The sequence below is a fragment of the Muntiacus reevesi genome, chromosome 1 (assembly GCF_963930625.1).
Source record: "Muntiacus reevesi chromosome 1, mMunRee1.1, whole genome shotgun sequence".
Classification (NCBI taxonomy): domain Eukaryota; kingdom Metazoa; phylum Chordata; class Mammalia; order Artiodactyla; family Cervidae; genus Muntiacus; species Muntiacus reevesi.
The window spans coordinates 198,864,420-198,891,883 of NC_089249.1; the positions used below are offsets into that span (position 1 = coordinate 198,864,420).

At 49.7% G+C, this 27,464-nt stretch overlaps 1 protein-coding gene across 1 annotated transcript in view; it reads right to left on the reverse strand.

Moving 5' to 3' along the window:
* ATCAY (ATCAY kinesin light chain interacting caytaxin) overlaps positions 1–25,864 on the reverse strand; it is a 38,291-nt gene extending 12,427 nt beyond the window's left edge. The window contains exons 1-6 of the mRNA XM_065933774.1: positions 25,532–25,864; positions 23,108–23,225; positions 8,659–8,717; positions 3,959–4,180; positions 2,258–2,443; positions 1,755–1,857 (exon numbers count right to left, since the gene is read on the reverse strand). Of these exons, the coding sequence (XP_065789846.1) occupies positions 1,755–1,857; positions 2,258–2,443; positions 3,959–4,180; positions 8,659–8,717; positions 23,108–23,184 (647 nt within the window). The 5' untranslated portion in view covers positions 23,185–23,225; positions 25,532–25,864. The remainder of the gene's footprint in view (positions 1–1,754; positions 1,858–2,257; positions 2,444–3,958; positions 4,181–8,658; positions 8,718–23,107; positions 23,226–25,531) is intronic.
* Positions 25,865–27,464: the final 1,600 nt, after the last annotated feature.

The window sequence follows — 27,464 nt, forward strand, 5'->3', positions numbered from 1 at the left end:
AGGGTCAGGAAGCCCAGTCCCCCGGGACGAGGCCCTGTGGCCCCGTTCTTTCTCTTTCCACCCGCCCTGGCTGTGTCACACCTGTTTGGGTGTCGCTGGCTGTCCTGGCATGCTTAGCCGGATAGCGGGGGAGGGGAGCAGAGGACTCCCAGACACCCCCCAAGTCTGGGTCAGTGGGCACAGTGATAGTAGTAGTTACTATCTTACTCAGGAGTTTTGTTTGTTTTGTTTTTTAAATTGAGTCCCTTGGACTGCAAGGAGATGAAACCAGTCGATCCTAAAAGGAAATCAACCCTGAACATTCTTGGAAGGACTGATGCTGAAGCTGAAGCTCCAGTACTTTGGCCACCTGATGGGAAGAGTCCAGTCATTGGAGAATACCCTGATGCTGGGAAAGATTGAATGCAGTGGAAGGGGACCACAGAGGATGAGATGGTTGGAGGGCATCACCAACTCAATGGACATGCATTTGAGCAAACTCCAGGAGACAGTGGAGAACAGGTAAGCCTGGCACCCTGCAGTCCATGGAGTAGCAAAGAATTGGACACAACTTAGCAAGTAAACTACAATTTTTTTGAGTGTTTACTAGGTGCCAAGTGATTTATCCTCTTGAACTCATCTAATGTCTCCATTAATTCTGGAATGTAAGTTTCAACAGCCCCAAATGCCCTTGGGGGACAGGTACCCACAAACAGTGGTCCACTGCACCTGACTTTAGGGACCTGGGGTCCATCCCAGCTGTGTCTCCCCCTAAGTGATTTCCAAGAATCCTCTCCTCTTTCAGCCTCCACTTCCCCATCTGTAAATCAGGGAGACTGGGCTCCCGGGTAAGTCAGGCCACTTTCTGATCTGACTGTCCATGGGTACTTCCTCTTCCTCTGGCCCACCTGGCACCCTCACCCCCTTGAGGAAGAAGGAAATCTTCATAATAATGAAAATGGGAGTGGTAACGATTTTCTGAGCTCTTACTGTCATCTGCCAGGTATTTTTTATTTTTTTTTGCCACACCAGGAGGCATATGGGATCTTAGTTCTCTGACCAGGAATCAGGCCCATGGCCCTGCATTAAGAACCTGAGGAAGGTGTGGTCTTAACCACAGGACACCAATGGAGTTCCACCAGGTGCTTTATGCTTAATTATCTGTCTCCATCCTAGCAAAACTGTACCTGTGTGTCCTTGGGCAAGTGACTTAACCTCTCTGTGCCTCAAGCACTGCAGCCACAGAATGGGAGGCAACTGTAACTACCCCACAGGGTCTTGTTGGGGATGGAACATATTCTCATGTACAAAGCCCTTAGCATTGTGGCTACCACAGTGGGCATGCATGCTCAGTCACTTCAGTCGAGTCTGATTCTGTGCGACCCTATGAACTGGGGCCTGCCAGGCTGCTCTATCCATGGGATTCTCCAGCAAGAATACTGGAGCGGGTTGCCATGTCCTCCTCCAGGAGATCTTGCCAACCCAGGGATCAAACCCAGATCTCTTGTGTCTCGTGCATTGGCGGGTGGATTCTTTCCCTCTGAGCCACTGGGGAAGCCCACCCCATACATGCTCCATAAATGCTAGTGATGATGACAACAGCACCAGTGAGGCCCAGCGGGCGAGCAGAGGACTCAGAGGCAGGTCTGCCCGTGGTCCAGCCCTTCCCTGGTGCCGGGCAGAACCACCCAATGTGGTCCTTGATGCCTGTCCTGCCCACTGGCTGGGAACCTCAGACCTGTGGGCAGCTGGGATGGAGCAGCCAGGCCACTTACAGGAAGAGGTTCTCCATGATGTAGTGGTAGTCGGGGGAGCTGCTGTCCGGGAGGAAGCAGGCGGCAAAGACGATAATGGCGTTGAGACCTTCGCCGTAGTACCCTGCGGAGAGGCAGCTGGTGAGCAGCCCTTGACAGGGCCGGGCAGAGCCCCCTCCCAGTTCTGAGTTGCCCTGCGCTCTGCCCCATGCGTGTATCTCACAGCTGGCCGGCCCCTCCCACCCACTGCCCATACTCAGAGGACATAGCTCTGAGCCCCAGCAGCCTGGCTACAGAAGCCAGAAAACACCTTCCATGGAGGGATGCCAGCCACCGTCATGGGCACCTCTGGTGTGCCCCCAGGCGTCTAAGCCTTGCCCCCATGTGAGTTTTATCCCTGCACACCTGGACACTACGGCTTAGCATCCCCCTGGCTCAGAAGAAGAGACCGAGGTTCAGAGAGGACTGCTGCTGGGCCCTTCAGTTGTCGGAGCCGGGAAGGGGCCCTCGGGGCATGGTCTCACCTCCGTGGGTCACCACCCTCATGTAGGGCCGGATCATGTGTAGATCGATCCGGTGTTCCTGTTCCCCAATGATCACTGTCCTCCACAGACGCCCGTTGGCTGCGCTGCCATCCTCCGCCGAACCGTCCCCAAACAGATCTGCACTGTCTCCGGGCATGTTCTTGGCGGCGGCCACGGGGGTGTCATCTGGAGGAGGGCAGCAGGGAGGGTGAGCAGGAGGGACGCCTGAATCTGGACATCTCGTCCCAGCCTCCCTCTCTGGGCTGCCTTGGTCACCTGTGGCCACAGAGCCTCTTACTCTCCTCCCCAGGCCAGAGGAAGACCACTCATCTCACCCTTTGTTCTGGGTAGAGCCCCTTTCTTGCTGTGTGACCTTGCACACATTTTTCCCCTCTCTGGGCTTCTCACGGGTTCTTAACCACTCTTGAAATTATCTGTCTCTTGCCCATCTGTCATCCTGCAATCTTCCCGCCTCAGAAAATGGCCTGACTATTTTCCCAGCTGCTCAGGCCCCAAACCCAGCTACCATCTTAGACCTCTTTCCTCTTCATATTTCACATCCATCCAACAAATGCTGTGCCTCTGCTTCCATCCCCATGGACACCACCATTGCTACCTTTTTGAAAAGTACTTATGTGGTTGTGCCCTCTTGGTTGCAGCATGCAGGATCTTTAGTTACAGCATGCGGAACCTAGTTTCCTGACCAGGGATTGAACCTGGGCCCCCTGCATTGGGAGCATGGGGTCTTAGCCACTGGACCACCAGGGAAATTTCTTGCTGCTATCTTTCTGACCTGTGTTCTTGCCTTGGAATATCAGCTCCAGTAATACCCACCCAGCGAGGCCAGTCCCGACAACCCTGCAGAAGAATCCTCCCCACCCTAGGAAGCCTGGTTCAGGGTGTCTTGGGCTGGGCACTGTGGACATTTAGGGCCAGTCACTGTCTGTGGGGGGCGTCCCGGGCACTACAGGGTGTGGAGCAGCATCCCTGATCCCACCCCCTCAATGCCAGGATCCCCCCATTTGTGACAACCACAGATGCCCCCAAATGTGGCCCAGTGTCCCGTGGGAGGGTTCAATTGCCTGACTGAGCCCCACCGCCCTCTCTCATCACCTATCTCTCCCACAGCACCAGCGACCAGGTGCAATTACCTTGTATCCATTTGTTCTGTTACCCAGAGCCCAGCTTTCTGACTGCCCTGAGAGCAGGCAGGCACCATGTTTTCCCGACGGGTCCCTGCCCTCTCTACCCTACCCCCTCACGGCAATCAAGACCCTCTCCACAGACACCTGTGGAATCAGGGGGCGGCCCCTCCTTTTGGTCTTGATCACCTTTGATCAAGTGAATTGGGTGAAAGACACGTCTCCCAGCGAAGTCCACAAGTCCACGAGAAAATGCACGTGGAGTCCCAGGGCCTGTTTTGGGAGTCTTGGGTTGGAAGCCCCACTCCAGGACTTCCCTGGTGAGCCAGTGGTTAAGACTCCATGCTTCCAATGCAGGGGGAAAAAGTTCCATCCCTGGTCTGGGAACTAAAACGCTACACAGCGTGGTCAAAAAAGAACTCCAAAAAACAATAAAAGAAGCCCTGCCCACCTTGAACCTTGCCAGAGGGGGGACCCTGGCAAGATGGCCCCAGAAGCCGAGAGGAGCACTGGGGTCCAATTTGGGGGTCGGGTAGAGATGGTGAGTGACCAACCTTACCTTCCCACTCCAGCTCATTGCCGTTCCCCAGGAACTCCAGTGAGTCGGTCTCATCAGGGGTCTCGATGTCATCCACGTTGATGTCCAGGTCATCGGGGGTGTCCAGGAAGTCATCTGACAGCAGGGAGCCCTCACTCTGGTCCAGGGAAATGTTGATCTCAGGGGCCACCAGTGTCTTTCGCTTACGATGAGCCCCGTTGAAGTTCAGCGTGTTGGGAGGGGCTATGGGGGAAAGGGAAAACGGAAAGTCAAAGCAAAACCAAATCAATTGCTTATTTTTTCTTCCCCTTCTCCTATTCCAGACCCTACAGAGATCTGCTCTGCCCTGCCGTGGGGAGTGCTTAGAAATCAGACAACATCCTTTCACAGCAGCGGTTAATGGAACCATCCAGCTCGGAGGTCAAGGGCAGACACTTGGACATTGGACAGTCCTGGGTTCAGAGCCTGACCTTGCTACCCACCATCTCTGTGACCCTGCAGTGCCACCTTGCTCCAAGCTTGATTCAGTTTTACCATCTGCAAAATGAGACTCACAGGTGAGTCGAGTCAAGGTCAAACGATGACATGGGGATTAGACCTCAGGCAGCCTGGTCTCCAGATCGAGTTCCAGCCCTGCCAGTATCTGCGCCTTTTTTTCCTTCTGGCTAAGGCTGATGGAGAATGTCCGAGTTCTGCTTTTTGCCTTTCTGGGATGTGTGACTCTAACAGTTAACTTTTAGGGATCACATAACACAGGCCAGGCCCTCTGCTAAGCCCTAGCCCACGTTTTCATGTTCCGACTTCTCTAGACAGATATGTGTGCTCAGTCGTGTCTGACTGTTTTCCACCCCATGGACTGTAGCCTGCCAGGCTCCTCTATCCATGGGATTCTCCAGGCAAGAATACTGAAGTGGGTTGCCCTGCCCTCCTCCAGGGGATTTTCCCGACCCAGGGATCAAATCTGTGTCTCTGGTGTCTCCTGGATCTCCTGCATTGCAGGTGGATTCTTTACTGCTGAGTCAGTTGCAGCCTTGCTACTGCCCTGTTGGACAGGTGAGTAAACCGAGGTACAGGGAGGCAGGATCTTCCCACGTCACTCTGAAGCCATGGGGGTGGATATTCCCCATGGTTTGGACCACTTCCTCCTAAAGACTCAGCCTGGACTCTGGTCTCCTTATAAAAGGTGGTTTCACCTCCTGGGCTGCCCTCAAGGGGTTAAAACCATCTAACAGCCCTTGGAGCAGAGCTAACCCCTCAGGCTTATGGGGTTTACAAGGGGAGGAGAGCCACCCCCTCCCCCAAAGGCAGCTCTGGGAAAAGAGGCTGACCTTCCAGAGACCCCAGAAATTCTCCCTGTTTCATTACACAGCCTTTGAAGACAAAATCAATAAACCAGTAGGAGAGTCCTTCACCAACTCAATGGACATGAGTCTGAGCAAACCCCAGAAGATAGTGAAAGACAGGGGATCCTGGTGTGCTGCAGTCCATGGAGTCGCAGAGAGTTGGACACGACTGAGCGACTGAACAACATCAAGGAGAATCTCACCCCTCTTTTATATTGGATGACATTCATAGATCCATAATTAAATGGACCACATGTTTTTTAAGTACTTATTTTTATTTATGTATTTGACCGTACTGGGTCTTACTTGCAGCCTGTGGGATCTAGTTCCCTGACCAGGGATCAAACCTGTGTCCCCTGCATTGGGAGCTTGGAGTCAGCCACTGAACCAACCACCAGGGAAATCCTTGGATTACCATTTTTTTTCATTTTGAATCTCATTTTTTTTTCACTTTGAATCTTTCGATCCCTAAGCAACAGGTCAGAATGCTTCAAGAGACACTGCGGGATGGAAATATGCATTTTGGCAGAACATTATAAAGACACAAGTTACAGACCTCCCTGGTGGTCTAGTGGTTAGGAATCTGCCTGCTAATTCAGAAGACACAGGTTCAGTCCTTGACTTGGGAAGATCCCACATGCCTCGGATCAACTAAGCCGGAGCACGACAGTTACTGAGCCTGCACTCTAGAGCCTGTGCTCTGCACCAAGAGAAGCCACTGCCATGAAAAGCCTGCATACTGCAAATACAGAGTAGCCCCCGCGTGCTGCAACTAGAGAAAGCCCTCACACACAATGAAGGCCTAGCACAGCCAAAAATAAATAAATAAATAAAATGAAAAAAGTAATAAAAAAACCCCGTAAGTCACATTTACCGAGTGTCTGCTATGTGTGAGGCACTGGCATAATTTCCTGCTCTCACCATGACTTTGTGTGGTGGGAAATATTACCCATTTTACAGATGGGGATGTTGAGGCAGGGACCTTCCCAGGGATATGACCCTAGTCCTCTCAATTTACCCTGCGTTTTTCACGGGAAGTGTGCTGGGAGCAGCGAATCAGGCATGCTTGATTTAAAATACTGCTTAACCTGGTGGTCCAGTGCTTAAGAATCTGTCTTTCAGTGCAGGGAATCTTGTTTGATTCTGGCTTCCCTGGTGGCTCAGATGGTAAAGAACCTGCCCACAATGCAGGAGACCCGGGTTCAATCCCTGGGTCAGGAAGATCCTCAGGAGAAGGGCATGGCAACCCATCCCAGCATTCTTGCTGGAGAATTCCATGGACAGAGGAGCCTGGCAGGCTGCAGTCCATGGGGTCGCAAAGAGCTGGACATGACTGAGTGACTATTTTCATTCATTCATTCTTCCAGGAGCTAAGATCCCACATGCCGTGGAACAAATAAGCCTGTGCACCACACCTAAGACCCAACCCACCCAAAGACATAAATATGTTAAAAAGAATACTGATGTTTTTGCTGGTGGGATCAGGTTGTGGATCCCAGCATGGTGACTGCAAGATTGAAAGTGCAGGGAACCTCCGAGGCAGTAATGTCAGCACGTGGACCCGGAGGAAAGGGCGCTGAACCAAAGAGGATGATTCTTCAGCCTTAAAACGTAATGGAATTTGCCTTTAAAAAAATCCAGTGGAATTTGCCCTGCCAAATTTCAGACTCGCTGGGACTCGTGACCCCTGCATCCTTCCAATTTCTCCCATTTGCAGTGGGAATATCTATTCTGTGCCTGTCTCACCTTTGTACTTTGGAAGCAGAGAAATTGCTTGATTTCGTAGGTTCACAGTTGGAATCTTGCCCCAGGATGAATCATACCTGAGTTCCCCGCCCTGACGCCCCCATACCTTGAGCCCTTCAACTGATTAAATGTGACCCACCCACACAATGACAGGCAATCTGCTTTATTCAAAGTGCATGAATTTAAATATAAATCTCATTTAGAAAACACCCTAAACGGAAGTATCTAGAATCATGTTTGATCATGTAGCTGGCTACCATGGGCCAATCAAGTGAATCTATACAATTAACTATCACATATCCCATCTCAAGTTTCTTTAAAAAATTTTTTTAAATTAATTAATTAATTAATTTGCTTATTTATTTTTGCCTGCACTGGGTCTTGTTGCTGCATGCAGGCTATCTCTAGTTGCAGGAAGCAGGGGCTACTCTCTAATTGCAGTGTGCAGGCTTCTCACCGAGGTGGCTTCTTTTGTTGCTGAGCACGGGCTCTACAGTGTGCGCTAGGTAGTTGTGGAGCATGGGTTTAGTTGCTCCACAGCATGTGGGATCTTCCCGGATCAGGGATTGAACCCATGTCTCCTGCCTTGGCAGGTGGATTCTTTACCACTGAGCCACCAGGGAGGTCCCTCAAGGTCCTTAACTTAATCCTGTCTGCAAAATTGCTTTTGCCACCTGAGGGAACATTCGTGGTTTCATAGAATTAGAATCTGGATTCCTTTGGGGGCCATCACTGAGGCAGTCACACCTAGGAAGTGAGGTACTGTTACCACACACCCCTCGTTTTACAGAAGGGGGAAGTGGAGGCCCAGAGGGGAGAAGGGAGTCACCCAAGGTCACCCTGTAGGGATGTGACAACACTGGGCAGAGAATATATGCTCAGGTGGGAAGAATGGCTGGTACTCTAGGGTGACCAGCTGTTCAGATCCATAAAGTTTGACCCCAGAGAACTGGGACAACTTGATCCCCCTACCTGGCTCATGGGCATAGTATGCTACGGGAGTAGGCAGAGTTGGTCCTTGCTGCTGTGTGACCTCAGGGATGTGGCTGTCCCTCTCTGAGCAGTCCTTCCCCTCTAGGGCGGGCTCTGTGATGGGCTGCATGGGGGAGATGCAGGCAGAGTGGGAACTCTCAGCAGGACTCTGCCAGGAGATGACATCAAGGAGAACATGTGTTTGATGTAGCCCATCTGGCTGCCCTAGACCTCCTGTTTTCAAAGTCTAGGCCTTTGCGTCCTCAGACCCATGAGTCCTCTTGAGTGCTCAGGGCAGGAGAGTCCCCTGATTTTATCCCTGGCATTCCCCTGAGCACTTTACATAAATCATCACATTTAATCCTTGTATACCCCTTCTGTGGAAGGCTCACTACCTGCATTTAGTACATAAGGAATTGGAGGCACAAAGAGGCTGAGCCACCAGTTCAAGGACACACAGCAACACCACACACTGACTTCACGATGGTGCCCACACACATCTCTGGGTCACCACCACAGTTGCTTCTCCCTACAGGCCTTGGAGCTGAACAACCCCCTTTTGTGACATTCCACCCAGGAGGCATGGCCTCTGACATTTCTACAGTTACTGTCCTGGGCAGAGCCCAGATCGTGTGCCCATTTCTGCACATGGAAACTTACAGGATGTGTCTTCTGTGGGGCTGCCAAGCAAGTCCATCCCCGTCTCTTCCGGGAGTGGCCTGCAGACCCAGCCGGGAGTGGACACCAGCCACCAGCCAACACAAGTCCAGCCGCAGAAGCGTGGAGTTCAGACAGAATGATAGCAACAGAATTTGTTTAGTTTTGGGAAATCATTGGGAGAAAATACATCTGTTCATGAGCATAGAAAATCACACACCATCAGCGCCAGGGGGCTCTCATCAGGACATCTAACAAATATTAAGCCTTTTTTTAATACTTTTTTTTTGATGTGGACCATTTGTTGGGCTTTCCTGGTGACTCAAATAGTAAAGAATCAGCCTGCAATGCGAGAGACCCGGTTTGATCCTTGAGTCAGGAAGATCCCCTGGAGGAGGGCATGGAAACCCACTCCAGTATTCTTGCCTGGAGAATATCATGGATAGAGGAGGCTAGTAGGCTGCAGTCCATGGCGGGGCAAAGAGTCAGACATGACTGAAGCCTCTAACATACACACATATTGAATTTGTTACAATATTGCTCCTTTTTTTTTGCCACATGTGGGATCTTAGCTCTCCCACTAGGGATAGAACACTTGCCCCCTGCATTGGAAGGTGAACCAGGAAGTCCCATAAACCTTTATTTTTTGGATAGTAAAAGCTGGGGCCCAGAGAAAAGGAGGGTCTCATCTATATTATATTTGGAATATAAGCAGCATTCTTCACGGGCTGACCCCACAGGGGTCTCTGATGAGCCAGAAATTGTCCAATAGACAAAGCAGATAACTGAGAGAGCTCTCCATGGCCCATGCTGGACAGGCCTGACCAACAAAACATATCATGAAGTATTGGCTGGTGATTCACAGTACAAAATAAAACGTCCACGAGTCCATACAGAAGTAAGCAAGTGACTGAATAAACATGGGGAGAAGAGACAAATTTTTCTTGCACAGAAGAATTTCAAATAATGTATGTAAATTCTCTGTCCCCAAGAAGATGGAGAGTAACTTCTCTATAAGCATGAGCTGGGCACGGTGACTTCCTTCTAAAGGGGACAGTATGGGAAGAAGGGAGGCGTGACTCTACAGTGGAGACACCTGACCAGCATGACCTCAGCCCGGGGATGCAGGTCAACACCAAGGAAGAGTCATGCTGATGACAGGCACCCCAAGATGATGGATGAGACGGCCCCTTATCTGTGTCCTCCTCTCCACATCCAGCGCCCCAGTGTCACCGTGAGAAAAACGCCAGATAAACTCCCATAGAGGGAAGTTCTACAAAATCTCTGACTCCAGTCCTCCTCAAAGCTGTCAAGGGCATCAACAACAAGGAAAGTCTGTGATGGACCTCCCTGGAGGTCCAGTGGTTAAGACTTCACCTACCAATGCAGGGGACGAGGGTTTGATCCCTGGTCAGGGGAGCTAATATCCCACATGCCTCCTGGCTAGAAAACCAGAACTTAAAACAGAAGCAGTGTTTTAACAAATTCAATAAAGAATTTTAAAATGGTCTACATCCAAAAATCTTTTTCTTTTTTAAAGTCTGAGAAATGGTCACAGCCTAGAGAAACCTAAGGAGACATCATGACTAAATGTTACATGGTATCTTGGGTGGGATCCTAGGAAAGAAAAAGAATATTAGGAGAAAATTACTATGGATATCACAATAAATTGTGGACTTTGGTTAATAATGATGTATCAATACCATTCTATTAATTGTAATATAAGTATCAGTCTCATGTAAGATGTTAATTATAGGAGAGGTGTGTTTGGAAGTTTTCTGTAATATTCTTGCAACTTTTCTGTAAATCTAAAGCTACAAAAAAGTAAAATTTTAAGAAGAGAAAGGCAGCCAGCTATGCATCTGTGCCCCTTTAATTGGTGGAGCAGGAATTTGCAAAATAAGACCTGCTTTTCCTGGCAATGCCCAGCCTGTCTTTTGGACCACAGCTCACTCTGCCTGATTCTGACCCACGTGCTCCGGCTCCTTTGCTCCCCAGGGAAATTCTCAGGCAGAAGGGTTTGCGGAGTGCATGGGGCTGTCAGGGGCTCCAGTGCAGGGCCTGCTGACTCAGGGAGGCACTGCAGCGGTAATTCATCTCTACAACTCAGCAGTGCCAGCTCAGCTAAACGGGGAGCTGTTTTGACGGAGAAGGACAGTAGGGTTTTTTTTTTTTTTTTTCTTTTCAAATTGTGGTGCTGCAGAAGACTCTTGAGTCCCTTGTCAATCCTAAAGGAAATCAACCCTGAATATTCATTGGAAGGACTGATGCTGAAGCTGAAGCTCCAATACTTTGGCCAGCGAAGAGCTGGCTCATTGGAAAAGACCCTGATGCTGGGAAAGATTGAGGGCAAGAGGAGGAGGGGGCGACAGAGGAGGAGATGGTTGGATGGCATCATCAACTCAGTGGACATGAGCTTGAGCAAACTCTGGGGGAAAGTGAAGGACAGCCTGGTGTGCTGCAGTCCATGGGGTTGCAAAGAGTCAGACACGACTTAGTGGCTGAGCAACAAGTACACATTTATTCCATCACCTCTGTTCTTTGTAGGGCATGAGCTGGCACCCTCTGCAAGATGGAATCTAATCATGCTTTTTCCTCCACACCCTTCCCCCACCCCGCCCACCCTTCTCCCATTCACCATCCTTTGAATGTTCTTTGAGTAACCACTATCTTCCAGGAGTATTGGTGGGTCTTGGAGGTAAAGGATGACATGGGTGACGCCCTGCTCTCATGGAGGTCAAAAGTCACAACTATGCAGAGGTGCAAAGGGAATGAAGACACATATCTATGCAAAAACTCATACCTGAATGCTTACAGCAGCGTGATCACACTGGAGACAACCCAAATGTCTATCAAGTGATGAATGGATAAACAAAACATGGTCCATCCACAGACTGGAATATTATTCAGCTTCGAAAAGGAGAGAAGTGCTGACACCAACTACCATGTGGAGGGACCCTGAGAACAGGATGCTCGGTGAGAGAAGCCAGATGCAGAAGGACACACAGGGTGTGATTCCATTTATATGAGACGTTGAGAACAGACAAATCCACAGACACAGAGAGTGGGTTTGTGGTTGCCAGGGAAATGGGGAGTGACTGCTAATGGGAATGGTTTCCTTTTGGGGTGATGGTATGTTTTAGAACTAAATAGAGTTGATGGTTGCACAACAGATGAGTTATGCATTTAAGATGGCTATTTTTACATTATGGAAATTTCACCTCCATTTAAAAAAGCAAAAAACAAGGTTCAGATTAAGTCAGAAGGTTTTAAAGAGGCATCTTTCTTTCAGGTTGAGATAAGACAACTCACATGCCCGTTTGATGAACACATTGCTCTGTCCCTCTGGTCTGTAGCTGACACCCATGCTCTGAACATGGGGAGGGCAGCTGGTAATTCATGAATACGTCCAGGGTTCCAGAGGACAGGAGGCACACCGCCTCCTTGCAAGGTAACCCGAAATTGTGCTCCCAAATTGCAGACTGGCAGCTGATGAACCGCCGCTAGCTCTGTCTGCCCACACAACATTTCACAACATTTAAAACTCACTGTCAAATCAGAGATGAGACACAGAAAGTCTAGATTTCAGTCTTTTCTTGAATCAGATCTGCCCTCCTTGTATGGTAACCACCACCAGGAGCTGACTGTCTGCCACCCCTGCTCACCTGGATGCTGGAATTTCCTTCTAGTTCCTTTTCTCATGGACTCTGCCTTCCCTGCACCTGTCAGTTTGAGGCTGAAGTCCTGTTGTGCTAGAATCAGCTAGAACCGTCATTTACCCCACGGCAGGACACTCCCTGTGTTGAAATATTGCCATCTTGGTGAAATGCATCACCTCATTTGCTCCTCACAGCATGCCTACGAGGCAGGGAGAAGACTGTTTCACAGAGGAGGAAACCAAGGTTAAACCAGGGAGAGCGGGGCGGGCTGAACCGTTTATAGTGGCTGAGCTGAGCCCAGTCACTGCCCACTACTGCCCCCTTGTGCCAGTCTGCACATGTCCACCAGCCCCTCAGATCCACAGTGCTACAGCTTTCAAGGCCAAGTGTGGCTCAGTTCCTAAGTTGCATCTGACTCTTTGCGACCTTATGGGCTGCAGCACGCCAGGCTTCCCTATCCTTCACCGACTTCTGGAGCTTGCTCAAACTCATGTCCATCGAGTCGGCGATGCCATCCAACCATCTCACTTTCTGTTGCCTTCTTCTCTTCCTGCCCTCCATCTTTCCCAGCATCAGGGTCTTTTCCAATGAGTCAGCTCTTCACATCACAGGGCCATAGTACTGGGGTTAATTCCCCAAGCATCAGAAAGATCTCCACTTCTGCAGACCTGAAACCCCTTCACGAACTCCAAGTGGATCCAGATGGCTGGATCCATGTAGCACCTGCTTTCTGTCTGTGTTGGGAAACCCACGTGAAAAGTGGGGTTCCCCGACTCCACCAGGTGTACAGTGTGGCTTTATCCTTCTGGCGTGGGTTGACTTGCATCCCCTCAAAACGTAACTCAGGTCTGAACTCCCAGTACCTAGGAATGTGACCTACTTGGAATAGTTGCAGACATCATTAAGTTAAGATGAAGTCATACGAGACTCACTGGTGGGCTCCTAACAAGAGGGAAGTTTGGACACATGCACAGAGGAGAGGGCCATGGGAAGATGGAGGCAGACGCAAAATCAAAACTACAATGAGGTACCACCTCACACTGGTCCGAATGGCCATCATCAAAAAGTCTGCAAACAATACATGCTGGAGAAGGTGTGGAGGAAAGGGCACCCTCCTACACTGTTGGTGAGAATGTAAATTGGTGTAGTCAGTATGAGAACGGTATGGCAGTTCCTTCAAAAACTAAAAATAGAGTCACCCTATGATCCAGCAATCCTACTCCTGGGCATATCTCCAGAGAAAACCAAAATTCGAAAAGATATATACCCCCTTATGTTCATTGCAGCACTGTTTACAGTGGCTAAGACATAGAAGCAACCTAAATGCCCACTGATGGATGAGTGGATGAAGAAGATGTGGGACATATAGACCACGGAATGTTACAGCCATAAAAAGAACAAAATGATGCCATTTGCAGCAACAAGGATATACCTTGAGATTGTCATACTGAGTGAAGTAAGTCAGGCAGAGAAAGACAAATATCATGATATTGCTTATATGTGGAATCTAAAAAAAATGGTACAAATGAACTTATTTACAAAACAGAAAGAGTTACAGATGTAGAAAATAAACTTATGTTTACGAGACAGTAAGTAGGGGGATACACAGAAAGATTAAGATGGACATATACACACTTTGGTGCTGTTGTTTGGTCGCTAAGGCAAGTCTGACTTTTGCAACTCCATGGACTGCAGCACACCAGGCCTCCCTGTCCCTCACTATCTCCGGGGGTTTGCCCAAGTTCATGTCCATTGAACCAGTGATGCTATCCAACCATACACACTACTATACATAAAAGAGATGATTAATAAGGACCTATTGTATAGCACAGGCAACCCTACTCAGTGCTCTGTAAAGACCTATATGGGAACAGAATCCAAAAGAGAGTGGCTACACGTATATGTATATAACTGACTCACTTTGCTGTATGCCTGAAACTACACAATGTTGGGAACCAACTACACGCCAAAATTTTTTTAAAAACTAAAAAATAAAACACAAGCTTAAAAAAAAAAACAGATGGAGGCAAGGAGTGATACATCTACAAGCCGAAGAACAAGGATGGCCAACCACCACCCGAAGCAGGAAGAGGCAGCGAGGATCCTTCCCTACCACCTTCAGAGGGAGCATGGCCCTGCTGACACCTTGCTTTTGGATGTTTAGCCTCCAGAACTGTGAGAGAAAATGTCTCCTGTTTTAAGCCAGCTTGTGGTACTTTATTAAAGCACTATCCAGATTTCCCTCCTGGGAATTCCTTCTGGACATGACGTATGTGAACCCTCCAACCTGACACCTATGATCTAACCGGACTCACTTACATACTGCAGCCCCTCCCATGCGAAGGTCCTCTCTGCCCCAATGCCTTTGCACATCCTGTCCCCGCTGACTAGAGGGGCCACTTCTTGCTTTCTTTGCCCAGTGAAATTGCCTAGCTTTTGAGGCTGGGTCAGTGTCCTCCAGAAGACCCTGTCTGAATCTGACCTCCACCTCACCCCTGCATTCTGCCTCTTCCTCTCTTGCTTTGGTGAGTCACAGGCCTGGCCCTGGAAGAAGCAGCCCTCAGCAAGGGTCTGTTGAAGGAAAGATTAAGTCAGGGCACATTTTGCAAGTGGCGGGGAAAGGCCCAAATCAAGAAATACCTGTCACTCAGAATAAGCTGATATTGCAATAGTTCTGGCTTCAGAGGTGGCCCCTAGACCTAGTTCTATGCTCAGGTCCTAGACTCTGTCTTAATGTTACTCATGGTGTGAAAGAAAGGAATTGGGAATAAACTGTGGGCCCCAGGACCTTTGAATATGCCTCCTGTTTCCCAAGGGGCTTCCCAGGTGGCTCAGTGGTGAAAGAATCTGCCTGCCAATGCAGGAGACACAGGTTTGATCCCTGGGTTGGGAAGATCGCCAGAAGAGGGGACGGCAACCCACTCCAGTATTATTGCCTGGGAAACCCCATGGACCGAGGAGCCTGGTGGATTATAGTCCATGGGGTCACAAAGAGTCGGACACGGCTGAGCACTGCTTCCCAAGCAGTTCTCCAGGGCTTCGATGGCCTTCAGATTGGCCACGCTGCCTCAGTTGCCCCTCCAGGGCTTCTCAGCTTCTGCTTCTGCCTGATCCACAGCCACCTCTGATGCAGGGTAACAGCAAAAACTCTTTCTGAGCATTAAGTAGGCTTTACAGAGGCTCAAAGCTGGACTAGCAGCTCCAGGACTTATAATAGGACTCTTGCAAACCTAAGTCAAGGGAACTGCAGAGAGGCCTTCAAAAATCATAGGCAACTTTGGTGGTTTCAGATACTCAGATAAATCTACCCTTTTCTGCACTTTCTGACACCTTTTTCCACTTATGTTGTTCTGGTCTCCCCCAGCACCATCACCTCTTGGCTGGATCAGAAAGCCTTATGGGGGAACTTCCCTGGTGGTCCAGTGGCTAACACTCCACACTCCCAGTGCAGGAGGCCTGTGTTCGATCCCCGGTCAGGGAATTAGATCCCACATGCCGCAACTACAGATCTAACCACAACTAAGACCTAGCAAGGTAAAGAAATACTTTTTAAAAAGAAAGCCTGGGGTTGAGAGCAGAATCACAGACCTCCCAGCCCTTGCTCCCCATCCCCCACTTCACTCCGGCCAGTCACGCTGGCTCAGCAGATGCAAACAGGATGTTCTGGACCTAACGGTGTTCTCCCAATGCCCAGTATGACTGTGTTTGGAGACAGGGTCTTTAGGAGGCAATTGAGATTGCAGGAGGTCAAAAGTGTGTAGCCCTGGGACCTCTCTGGTGGTCCAGTGGTTGGGACTCCACCCTTCCACTGCAGGAGGTGGGGGTTCGATCCCTGGTTGGAGAACTAAGATCCTACATGAGCAGTCAAAAAAAAAAAATGTGTGGGGCCCTGATCCCTTAGGACTGTGGCGTTACAAGAGGAAGGAGAGCCACGAGAAAGCTCTCTCTCCACCACTGAGAACAAAGGAAATGCCATGTCGCAAGAAGCCAGGAAGAGAGCCCTCACCAGAAGCCAGCCCTGCTGGCACCATGATCTCAGACACCCAGCCTCCAGAGCTGTGCAAGAATAAACACCTGCTGTTGAAGCTGCCCCGTGTGCCGTATTCTGTGTGACAGCCCAGCATCGCTGGAGAGCAGGAAAGAGAAACAGCAGAGTGGGTGGGGGACAGTGAACGCTCAGGGCGCCCCATCACTTCCTGCCCTAAACCCACGGCTCCTGCCTGACAGTTTTGAGGACTGCTGAGCTGGACAACATGAAATCACTGCTGTGTGTGTGTTGAACTAGGAGAGGGAGCATGTTTGGCCTACCCTCTGCAGGGATGGGTACATACAGACAGAGACTGAGCATAGGTAGACAGACAGATAACAGACAGACAGGCAGAGACAGAGAGAGGAGGGGAAGAGGGAACAATAAAGGAAGTATCAATAAAATCTTAAGAGTCAGCAAGTCTGGGTAAAAGTTTACAGATATTCCTTACACCATTCTTATAATTTTTATTTTCTAAGCTCGGGACTATGTCAGAATAAAAAGTTACAAGGGAGAGGGACAAATTGGGAGATTGGAATTGACATATACAAACTGTGTGTGCTTCAGTCGTGTCCTACTCTTTGCGACCCTATGGACTGTAGCCCACCAGGCTTCTCTGTCCATGGGATTCTCCAGGCAAGAATACTGGATCGGGGGACTCCCCTGGCGGTCCAGTGGTTAAGACTTCACCTCCCAGTGCGGGGGTTTCGGGTTCGATCCCTTATCAGGGAACCAAGATCCCACATGCCTCATGGCCAAAAAACCAAAACATAAAATAGAATCAATATCATAACAAATTCAATAAAGACTTTGGGAAAATTAAAAAAAAAAAAAGAATACTGGATTGGGTTGCCATGCCCTCCTCCGAGGGATCTTCCCAACCCAGGGATTGAATCCGTGTCTCCTGCATTGCAGGCAGATTTTTTTTTTTTTGCCACTGAGCCACTGGGAAAGCCCATATGCATATCGTATATAAAATAAGTAACTGATAAGGACCTACTGTATAGCACAGGGAACTGTCTTCAGTGCTCTGTAATGACCCACACGGGAACAGAACGGATAGAGTGAATATATGTATACACAGAACTGACTCACGTTGCTGCATAGCAGATACTAACGCAACATTGTTAATCGACTTTGTTGTTGTTCAGTTGTTAAGTCATTTTGACTCTGTGAGCCCTTCAACTGCTGCACGCCAGGCTTCCCTGTCCTTCACTATCCTCTGGAGTTTGCTCAAACTCATGTCCATTGGGTCGATGATGCCATCCAACCATCTCATCCTCGGTTGGTTGGCATCATTGACTACACTCTGATGAAGGAAAGGAAAAAAAATTACAAACACAATGAAGAGCTCGGATGCTGCAAGACCTAGCACAGCCCCCTGAAAAAGAAAAAAAATTTACAAACAAAACCCACAGGCTGAGACACCTAATCCTACACCCACCTCCTTAGCTGTGAGATGCTAGCCAAACCCTTCCCCCCCTAGGTCCTCAGTTTCCCCATCCAACTTTCCTTCGGTCCCTCAATCTGCTTCCACTGGCCCCAGGGCCTTTGCACATGCTGCTCTCTTTGCTTGGAATGCTTGATTGCTACCCTCAGCCTCTTTTCCCTGTTCCCCCCTCATCATCCTTCACAGCTCAAGGTCAACTCCTTCTCTAACCTCCCCAACCCAGTCAGAACCCACCCAGGCGTGCTCCAGGTGCCAAGAACCCAGCTTCAATTTTCCACTGGCCAGTGAGGTTATAAGGGACTGCCTGTCTCTGCCCTAGTCTTCCAGCACCCCATGAGGGCAGCTCTCCTGTTTGCTAGGTGTCCCCAGTGTCTCACCCACGGCCTGGCACAGTTGGTGCACATCGCTAGAATGAATGGATGGGCAAAGGAGGCAGTGAATGGGTCATCTCCAGGCAGCCCTCAGCTATAGCCCATGGGAATCTGCAGAAGTGCGGAAAGACACCGCAGAAAACAGGCACAGTTTGCATGCCCGGACACACCCGGGGGAAGCTGGGAGAGGACCCAGGAAGGGATTGCTGTGCTGGAAGGAATAGAATCAGGGGTTGTCTGACTCAGACAGAGGTGCTTATGTTGGGCTGCATCTGGACGCTGTGTAAGGAGCTTTACTCACTCCTCCGGAGGACAGTGCCTCAACGAAGGCATGTTCCCGACCCAACCCGGGGCTGCACAGCCAGCCACTATCCTGTGAACACTGAACCACTGAATGGGGGAGAGGAGCCCTTTGCAGCTGGGGAAACTCACTTGAAATTCACACGTGCAGCTGCAGTCAGCCCCACTTTGTCTGAAGAAGGCTTGGGAGAGGAGGGTCTCTTTTATGGGGGGGTGGGGGCTGGGTAAAGGAACTAGAGTGAAGGAGATACAAGCTGATAACAATGATGCTGGGACTTCCCTGGGGGTCCAGTGGTGAGGACCTCGCCTCCCAATGCAGGGTTTGAGGGTTCAATCCCTGTGGTTGGGGAGTTACACTCCCACCGGCCTTATAATCAAAAAACCAAAACATAAAACAGAAGCAATATTGTAACAAATTCAATAAAGACTTTAAAATGGTCCATACCAAAGACAACTTAAAAAAAAAAAAAGAATAATGTTGAGACTTCCCTCATGGTCTAATGGTTAGGACTCTGAGCTTCCACTGCAGGGGGTCCGTGGTTGGGGAACTAAGACCAGGTCTACCTCTGAGGTGCAGTCAAAAGATAAATACATAAAAAAGAAGGAAAAGAAAAATGATGCTGCAGGCAGCATCAAATTCTCAAACCACTTTGTGAACCAGGAATGACTGTCCCTATTCTACAGGTAGGAAAACTGAGGCACAAAGATGCTCAAAGAGCTGTCCCAGGTGGCCACACAAGCCCATCAGAGAATTGGAATCTGAACTCACTGGCGTCTGGTTCCACAGATTGTGCCCCCTTGTTTCCGCTGTGTTGCTTGAAATAAAACTAGAGTGAGCAAGGTGAGTTTTGTGCTGTCATCAGAGAATTTTTTCTTTAATGTCCAGGAAGGCTTGGAGTTTGCCACCTGGGGAGGCGGGGTTGAATCAGAAGGTTTTTGAAGTCTGGACCTGGGAATGCTTTGGTCTCAGTGGAGGTCAGAGTTCATGGGGCCACAGGGTGAACGATGCTGAGACTGGTTGGAGATGTTTCTAAACTCCCAGGGCGCTTGGTGCTGGAAGGAACCCACTGAGATCACCCCATCTAATTCCACCTTTTCCGTGGGACAAAACAGACCTTCCACAGATGAGGGACAGCTCCTCAAGGTGGCTGGCTCTTGCCCACTCTGGGGCATTTCTAGCCATGGGAGGAGTCCCCGCCAAAACTTTTGTACACACTGATATATTTAAAACGGAAAACCAACAAGGACTTACTGTATAGCACAGGCAACTCTGCTCAATGTTATGTAGCAGCCTGGATGGGAGGGGAGTTGGGGGGAAAACGGATACATGAACATGTATGGCTGAGTCCCTCCACCGTTCACCTGAAACTGTCACATTGTTAATTAGCTATACCCCAATACAAAATAAAAAGTTAGAAAAATGATCTTTAATTCACCCTAACTGCCAGGTATCATGAGATCCTTTCCTTTTAAAAAAATTTTTCTTTTATTTTTTGGCCAAACTGCACAGCATGTGGGATCTTAGTTCCCTGACTAGGGATCAAACCTGCATTCCCTTCATTGGAAGTGCAGTCTTAACCACTGGACCACCAGAATGTCCCATGAAAGCCCTTTCTACGCATCCAGGCAACAGTGCTCCTTGTATTGAGTTGAAGAGAAAGACTTTCAGGGGGGAATGTAGAACAAAGAACATTCTAACAGTTAATGAATAGGAGCTTGACTGCAATGAAGTTGCCATGTCCTTCTCAAACTAAGTCTTCCTGAAGACAATGGTACTGGGCAGACAAGAGATTCTTGGTTATTCTGATGTGGGGCATCTATTGCTTTAAGAACCACAAGGGGAACTTCCCTGGTGGCCCAGTGGCTAAGACTCTGAGCTCCCAATGCAGGGGGCCTAGGTTCAATCCCTGGTCAGGGAACTAGATCCCATATGATGCAACTAAGAGCTTGAATGCCGCAACTAAAGATCCTGCATGCCAAAACTAAGACCCAGGGCAGCTAAAAAAAATAAATAAAATAAATATTAAAAAAAAGAAGAAGAACCACAAGGATTTGGGTGAAAAGGACTAGATTGCCAAGAAGCCCAAGATTCTCAAATAAGGGGGTGATGCCCTTAACATCACAGCTTCTCCTGGGATAGGTCGACAGGAAACTCTAGACCTCCCCCATCAGCCTGTTCTACTTTTAAAAGGATGGGAGTATAAACTATGCACATCCGGGGCCATTTGAGTCCAAAGAGCCTAGATTAGACTCAAACCTTTCATGCCTGTCCCTCAGTCTAGTTCTGCCCTCAGCACCCTTACGCACCGAGACTTTCTGGAGCTGGAACTCCTATCCAAGTTCTCTTTTCCAGGGTGAATGTGCTCCGTCTCGTTGACCTTCCTTCCCAAATGGTTATGCAACTAACTCTTGGGCATCATCTCCCTGGGATAAAAGTGGGACGGAGGGACTTGCATTAAAGTGGGAGGGAGGGACTTCTCTGGCAATCCAGCAGTTAAGAATCTGTCCTGCAATGCTGGGGACATGGGTTCGATCCTTGGTCGGGGAACTAAGATCCCAATGCCTTGGGGCAACCAAGTCAACGTGCCACAACTAGAGAGTCTGTGTGCTGAAGCTAAGATTCCATGCAGCCAAATAAATAAATAAATAAATATTTTTTAAAAAGTGGGAGGGAGGGACTTCCCTGGTGGTTCAGTGGTTAAAAATCCACACTGCAGTCAAAGGGACATGGGTTCAATCCATGGTTGGGGAACTAAGACCCTGCAAGCATGTCCAAGAAAAAAAAAGTGGGAAGGAGATGAGCAGTTGAATCAGGGGGTGCCTGTGCTGATGATATTTCCTTTTACTGAACGCCTTGCTGGAGGAGAAAACAGAGACAAGTACCTCAGCCATACATAGCTCCCTTCTTTCGATTTTTCATTCCTACTAATGACTGTCATCCATTCACTGAGTGCCATCCATATCTACTGAGTGCCAACTGTATGCCTGTGTTCACACCAAAGGCCCCTGCTCTCCTGGGACCCATCATGGAGAACAGATTGTATGAGTCTCCTGTGGTTGCAACTGTTCCAAATTTAGTGGCTTCAAACAGCACAGATGTATTCTCTTATGAATCTAGACACCAGAAGTAAGTCTGAAATCAGTTTCAAGGGGCTGGTTTTTCCTGGAGAAACCAGTGCAGTGCTAGCATCCCTGGCCAGGTGGTCTCTTCCTCCCATGACTCCAAGTTGTTACTGTCATCATCACAGCTCCTACACCTGTAGACAAATCTTCCTTTTTTTTTTTGTTTGACTGTGTCCTGAGGCATGTAGGATCTTACTTTCCCAACCAGGGATTGAACCTGCACTCCCTTAGCTGGAAGCTCGGGGTCTTAACCATTGAACAGCCAGGGAAGTCCCCTGCCATCCTCTTATACTGTCCTCAACTCTGTCCTCAAACTCTGGGATCTAATGCCTAATGATCTGAGGTGGAGCTGATGCAATAATAATAGAAATAAAGTGCACAATATATGTAATGCACTTGAATCATCCTGAAACCATCCCCTTGCCCCCACCCCAGGTCTGTGGAAAAACTGTCTTCCATGAAACTGCTCCCTGGTGCCAAACAGGTTGGGGGCGACTGTCTTATACAGAATCCTGTGATTACATTCAAGACCTCCCCCTCAATAATCCAGGATTGTCATCTCCCCATTTTGAGATCCTTAACTCAACCATATTTGCAAAGTGCCTTTTGCCACATTAACGAACATTCTCCAGGGAGAGATCAGGACATGGGTATGTTGGGAGGGCTGTTATTTAGGAAGGAAACAATTTAAGAACTGGGGGAGGTGGGTATTGAAAGGGATAGGAGGTCCTCTCTAAGAAGGCGGCCAGTGGGTGGAGATCTGAAGGAGGTGTGGGAGGCAGGTATCTGGGGAAGAGCATTCCTGGCAGAGGGAACAGCCAGTGCAAAGTCAGAACATCAGAGCCAGCCCGGCACAGAAGGAACAGGAAGGGAGCAGCAGGCGCTGGAGGACACGAAGGGTGGAGAGTGGCAGGAGCAAGTGGAGGTTGAAAGCCAGATTTTCCAAGGAATGAACATTTGACCCAGAGATTTAAAGCAGGGATATAAGACAGTCCATCTGGCTGCTGCAGATAAAAACACATTATTATCTGGATTCTTGGGAACCCAGGTAAGAAGATTGTAACAGCCCATGAAAGTGTCAGTTGCTCAATCATGTCCACCTCTTTGCGACCCCATGGACTGTAGCCCACCAGGCTCCTCAGTCCATGGAATTCTCCAGACAAGAATACTGGAGTGGGTAGCCATTTCCTACTCCAGGAGATCTTCCTGATCCAGGAATCGAACCTGGGTCTCCTGCACTGCAGGCAGATTCTTTACTATCTGAGCCACCAGGGAAGCCCAATAGTCCATAAGATAGCTTTCTTCATAGAAGAATGTTTACAATTCTTACAAGAGTGTGGGAATGGGAGCTATTTTAGTACTTTTGCAGAGGTGGGCAGGGAGAGGTGGGAAATCCATCTTAAGTCAGCAAATACCAATTATGAACTTGGCCAGGTCAACTGGGGTGTCTGCACCACACCTGGGAGAAGTGTCGGGCCGGGCCACTCCCTCCACGGCTGACATGCAGGTGGGGGAGCCGTACCTGGGCAGAGCTTCGTCCTGCCATTCTTCCTTCACGTCCACGTTCTCCATCCGGAGTGTGGCTTCAGTGGTCCCCATGAGAGCTGGGAAGAGGTGCCGACTTGAAGTTAGGGTGAATCCTGAAGGAGAGCCATGGACGGAGGGTTTACGAGACAATCATCCTAATCGTCATTGTTGCATCCCACCCATGCACAGAACTTCAGAGATCCATCCGCAAAGAGCACTTGTGTCTTTCATCTTACTGAATCACTGCCTGAACCCATGAGGCTCCTCCATGTCACAGGTGAGAAAACAGAGACACAGAAAAGCTGAAAATCCATGTGAGTGGGTCGGGAATTTGAACCCAAAAGAGGGGCTGAGCCTCCAGTTATAAGCTACCTCCCAATGAAGCTCTGAAATCCACCCTCCCCATGGTTCACCTGCCCTCCCTTACCTTGGACTTCAACTAGGAAGCCACAAATGCAATTAAAGTCATTTATACTAAAGTGCTAATGACTGATATAATTAAGTTTCCTTGCCAGGATTGACATTCAGACAGGACCTGGTTAACTCTAAACCACCTCTATCTGCTCTGGCCCACCTCCCCTGCTCCTCTATCTGCTACTCCCATGCCCCCAAGAAGAAGCAAGTCCTGACAACCTGACCCTAGGACGAAAAAATACAGTGAGAAAGTGCCTGAGGTTGGAAATCAGGATCATAATTTCTCACTAACTGCAAAATGCCAGTTTTGTTTTTAACGGTTGTGAGGAACCAGTTGGGGGCACGGGGTGGGGTTAGCGCTCTAGATGGTGGCTTAAGTGCTGGGCTGTCTGGGAATGTGGTCAGAACTGCTGAGTGAGACTGAACTTGGGGCCTGAACAGACGTCCCCTGCCTCAGTTTCCCTGTCTGTCAATGAAAGACTTGATCCAGAAATAACCTCTAACATCCCTTTTGGAATTACACCCAAGATCTTATGACTTAACGAATAGCTCAGGTTCTGTGCTTTTAAGCCAGTGGTTCTCAGTTGGGGGTGATGCTACCTCCCCCCTCACCAGTCACTTGGTAATCTTTGGAGCCATGTTTTTAGTTGTCACATGGGGTGGGGGTGGGGCGCTACAGACATCAAGTGGGTGGAGAACAGTGATGCTGCTCAATGCCTTACAGTGTCCAGGATGGTCCCCCTTAATAAAAAATGATTTGGCCCCAAACGTCCATAGAGCTGAGATTAAGTTGTCATCTTCACTTGACAGCACCTAAGGTCCCGCCTCCAGCCCTCCCCCCTCCCCCACGCCGCAGCGGCCCCTCTCAAGCTGGTGGGTGGTTCTCCATTTGGGTGTGTCTTCCAAAGCCCCTCGCTGGACGGAAACTCCTGTGGATGGTGGGTCTGCCTTTGGGATTGGGGCTCAGAGGGAGGACTCAGAGGGGTCAGGGTGAGGCCCAGGTAGGAGAGAGGGGGTGTCTGAAATGTGACCCTCCCCCGTTCAGTGAGAGTTTCTCACTCGATTTTGTCACTGCCCTGGATGTCGTCACTCATTCATGGAGGAGGGACAGTAAGACGCAGTCCGGAAGCGGGCGGGGGGAGAAGAGAGATCTCGTCCTGATGCTATGGGCAACCGCCGCCCAGAACCTACCGCAAGGGAAAGTTCCCGTCAGTAGAAATTCATTTTCTTTATGAAGGGAGTGGTCTTTGCGTCTGTCTTCCTTCTCCGGAGCTGAGTGTGGCCTCAGCCCCCCGAAAAGGGCCACCCCCCTTCCCCACCCACAGCCGAGCCTGGAGCCTCACATGTCTGCCCCACCATCCTCCAAGTGCCGGGATATGGGTGGGTCCCGCTGGGCCCTGGACACTCCCGCCCTCTGGTCCCCACTTCACATTCAAGGACCATCGAATAAGGCGGCAGCGAGAGGAAGCTGAGAAGCGGTCCTTTCTGCCGTGGTGCTGAATTATCAGCCCCTCGCATACAAGTTCAGACACAGGAGGAGGCATCTCTTGTCTGTAACCATCTCCCTTCCTCCCCACCCCATAGGCAAGCCTTTATGGTGCACTTCTGTCAAATCCTTTCCCCAAATCCGCTCACGGCGTTATAAATAGGAAACACACAGAGTTGAGACTTGTACATTTTGGTCTCGCAGGAAGCGTCCCAGAGAGGGGCTGAGGGTTTGAGCCGCCTAATCTCCCAACACAGCCTGGAAATGGTGCAATCCTCTGCCTTCCAGGTGAACGGTGGGCACGCGGGGTCAACCTTGTGGGTGTGTATGTGTGTGTGTGCGCGCGCGCGGCGGATGGTTTTCTCCGCGTGGGGAAAAAATGGAGGTGTTGCCATTCCAAGAATCGACAAGTACCCCGGCTCTCTGCTCCCACCCGCCCATCTGCCAGAAGCAGGGTTTGCATCCCCAGAAACATGGGGGACGATCTTCCTCAACAGGGCGGGGAGAAAGTGGACTCACCTCCGTGCGAGTACCGGCTACCTCCGCGGCCTCTCCCGGGTGAGCGCAAACAAAGACGAGCCCCGGGCGCCTGCAGAGCGCGGTCCCCGGGCCTTCAGAGCATCCGAAGAAGATGCGTTCAGGGCGAACTCTGCATCCAAGGAAGGTCACCCAGAGCAACGCGGCGGGCGCAGAAGGGCGCTTTTTGTCCAGGGATGGTGGGGCGGCGGGCGGGGAAGGCTTGCAGTTAGCGGTCGACTCCCCCTTGCTCGGCCGCGGCTGCGTCTTGGGTCATCGTTGTCTCAGCTTGTGCCTCCCGAGGTATTTCCTTCTCGCCAGCTCGTAGCTGGCAGAGGCTCGGCTTCCTTTAAGACAGTCAATTATGCTGCTTTTGTGTGCAGGGTGGGTGGGTGGGGGCAGGGCTGACCAAAAAGCACAGCCCCCTGGCAGAATCGGTGCTCTCCATTGGCTGAGAGGGGAGCAGTGCTAAGAGCCTCACTGGGGGCCGAAGCGGAAATGATTCCTGATGGCGCATCACAGATTTAAAAACAAAAACAAGGAACAAATAAATAAATAAATGGCAGAGATGGCCTCATTCCTCGGAATATGAGAGAAGGAATAATAACCTCCTGTACCCACTTCGTGGGTCTCTCAGCTGGCCACTTTCTATGACCCATGTGCCGAAGACCAGGCTGGGTGCTGGGGAGGCAGGATTCTTAGACACACGCGCTCGGGGCCACCGAGGGAAAGGCGCCCCCTGCGGATGTGCGTGCGGTAGCCCCGCCCTGAAAGACGGTGGAATAGAGTTAAGCGCGCACTCTCTGAAATCAGACCATAATCGGTTTGAACACTGGCTCAGCCAAGAGCTGGGGAACTCGATTGGGTAAGTGATCGTACCTGTTGGGCCTCGGTTTCCTCATCTGCGAAAAGGAAACGTTAGGCCTCTGGCGTTTCAGCATTTAATGAGGTGATCCGGACTGGGTGCTTGGCACATACCACAGCATGAGAATTCTGTGCGTGTTTCCTGCTGTTACTGATTTTATGTTTAGACTGGTAGCAGGTTGAGTGGTGCCTTCCGCCCCCCGGTAAAAGATACCTCCATGTTTTAGCCCCTGTAACTTGCGAATGTAACCTTATTTGGGAAAAAAAGGGGTCTTTGCAGGTGGAATTAAGTTAAAGATCTCCAGATGAGATCATCCTGGATTAATGATGAGCCCTAAATCCCACGACAAGTAACTTCATGAGAGAAGAGAAGAAGGGGGGGACACCATGTGAGATGGAGGCATAAATCAGGGTGAGGCATATACAAGCCAGGGGGCATGAAGGATGGCTGGCGGCCTCTAGAAGCTGGGGGAGCACCCAGTGGATTCTCCTCACAGACCCCAGAAGGGGCCAACCTTGCCACTATATTCAGACTTCTGGCCTCCAAAACTGGGAGAGAAAAAAATTTCTGGGACTCCCCTGGCAGTCTGGTTAAGACTCCATGCTTCCATTGCAGGGGACTTGGGTTCAATCCCTGGTCAGGGAACTAAGATTGCACATGCCATGCAGCACGATAAAAGAAACAAACAAACTATTTTTCTATATTTTGAGCCTCTTAGTATGGTACTTTGTTACGGCAGCCACAAGAAACTTAATACATAACCCCAAGCAGGGTTAGATACCTGTTGTTCTCGCCTGTGCCTCTTAATCACTGTGGTGGTTTTTCACTTGTTCTATGAACACATCATGCTCATTCCCACCACAGGGCCTTTGCACAAACTGTTCCCTCTGCCAGGAATGCCCTTCTCCCAGATGTTTGCATTATTCAGGTGTCAGCTCAGAGAGGCCTTCCCTGATGATCCCTCACCTTTACCTCTTACTCCATCATCCTTCATCCCGTTACCTAATCTGATTTGTTTTTCAGTATATTTATTTATTTATCACTGTGGTAAAATACACGTCAGCTTCCCAG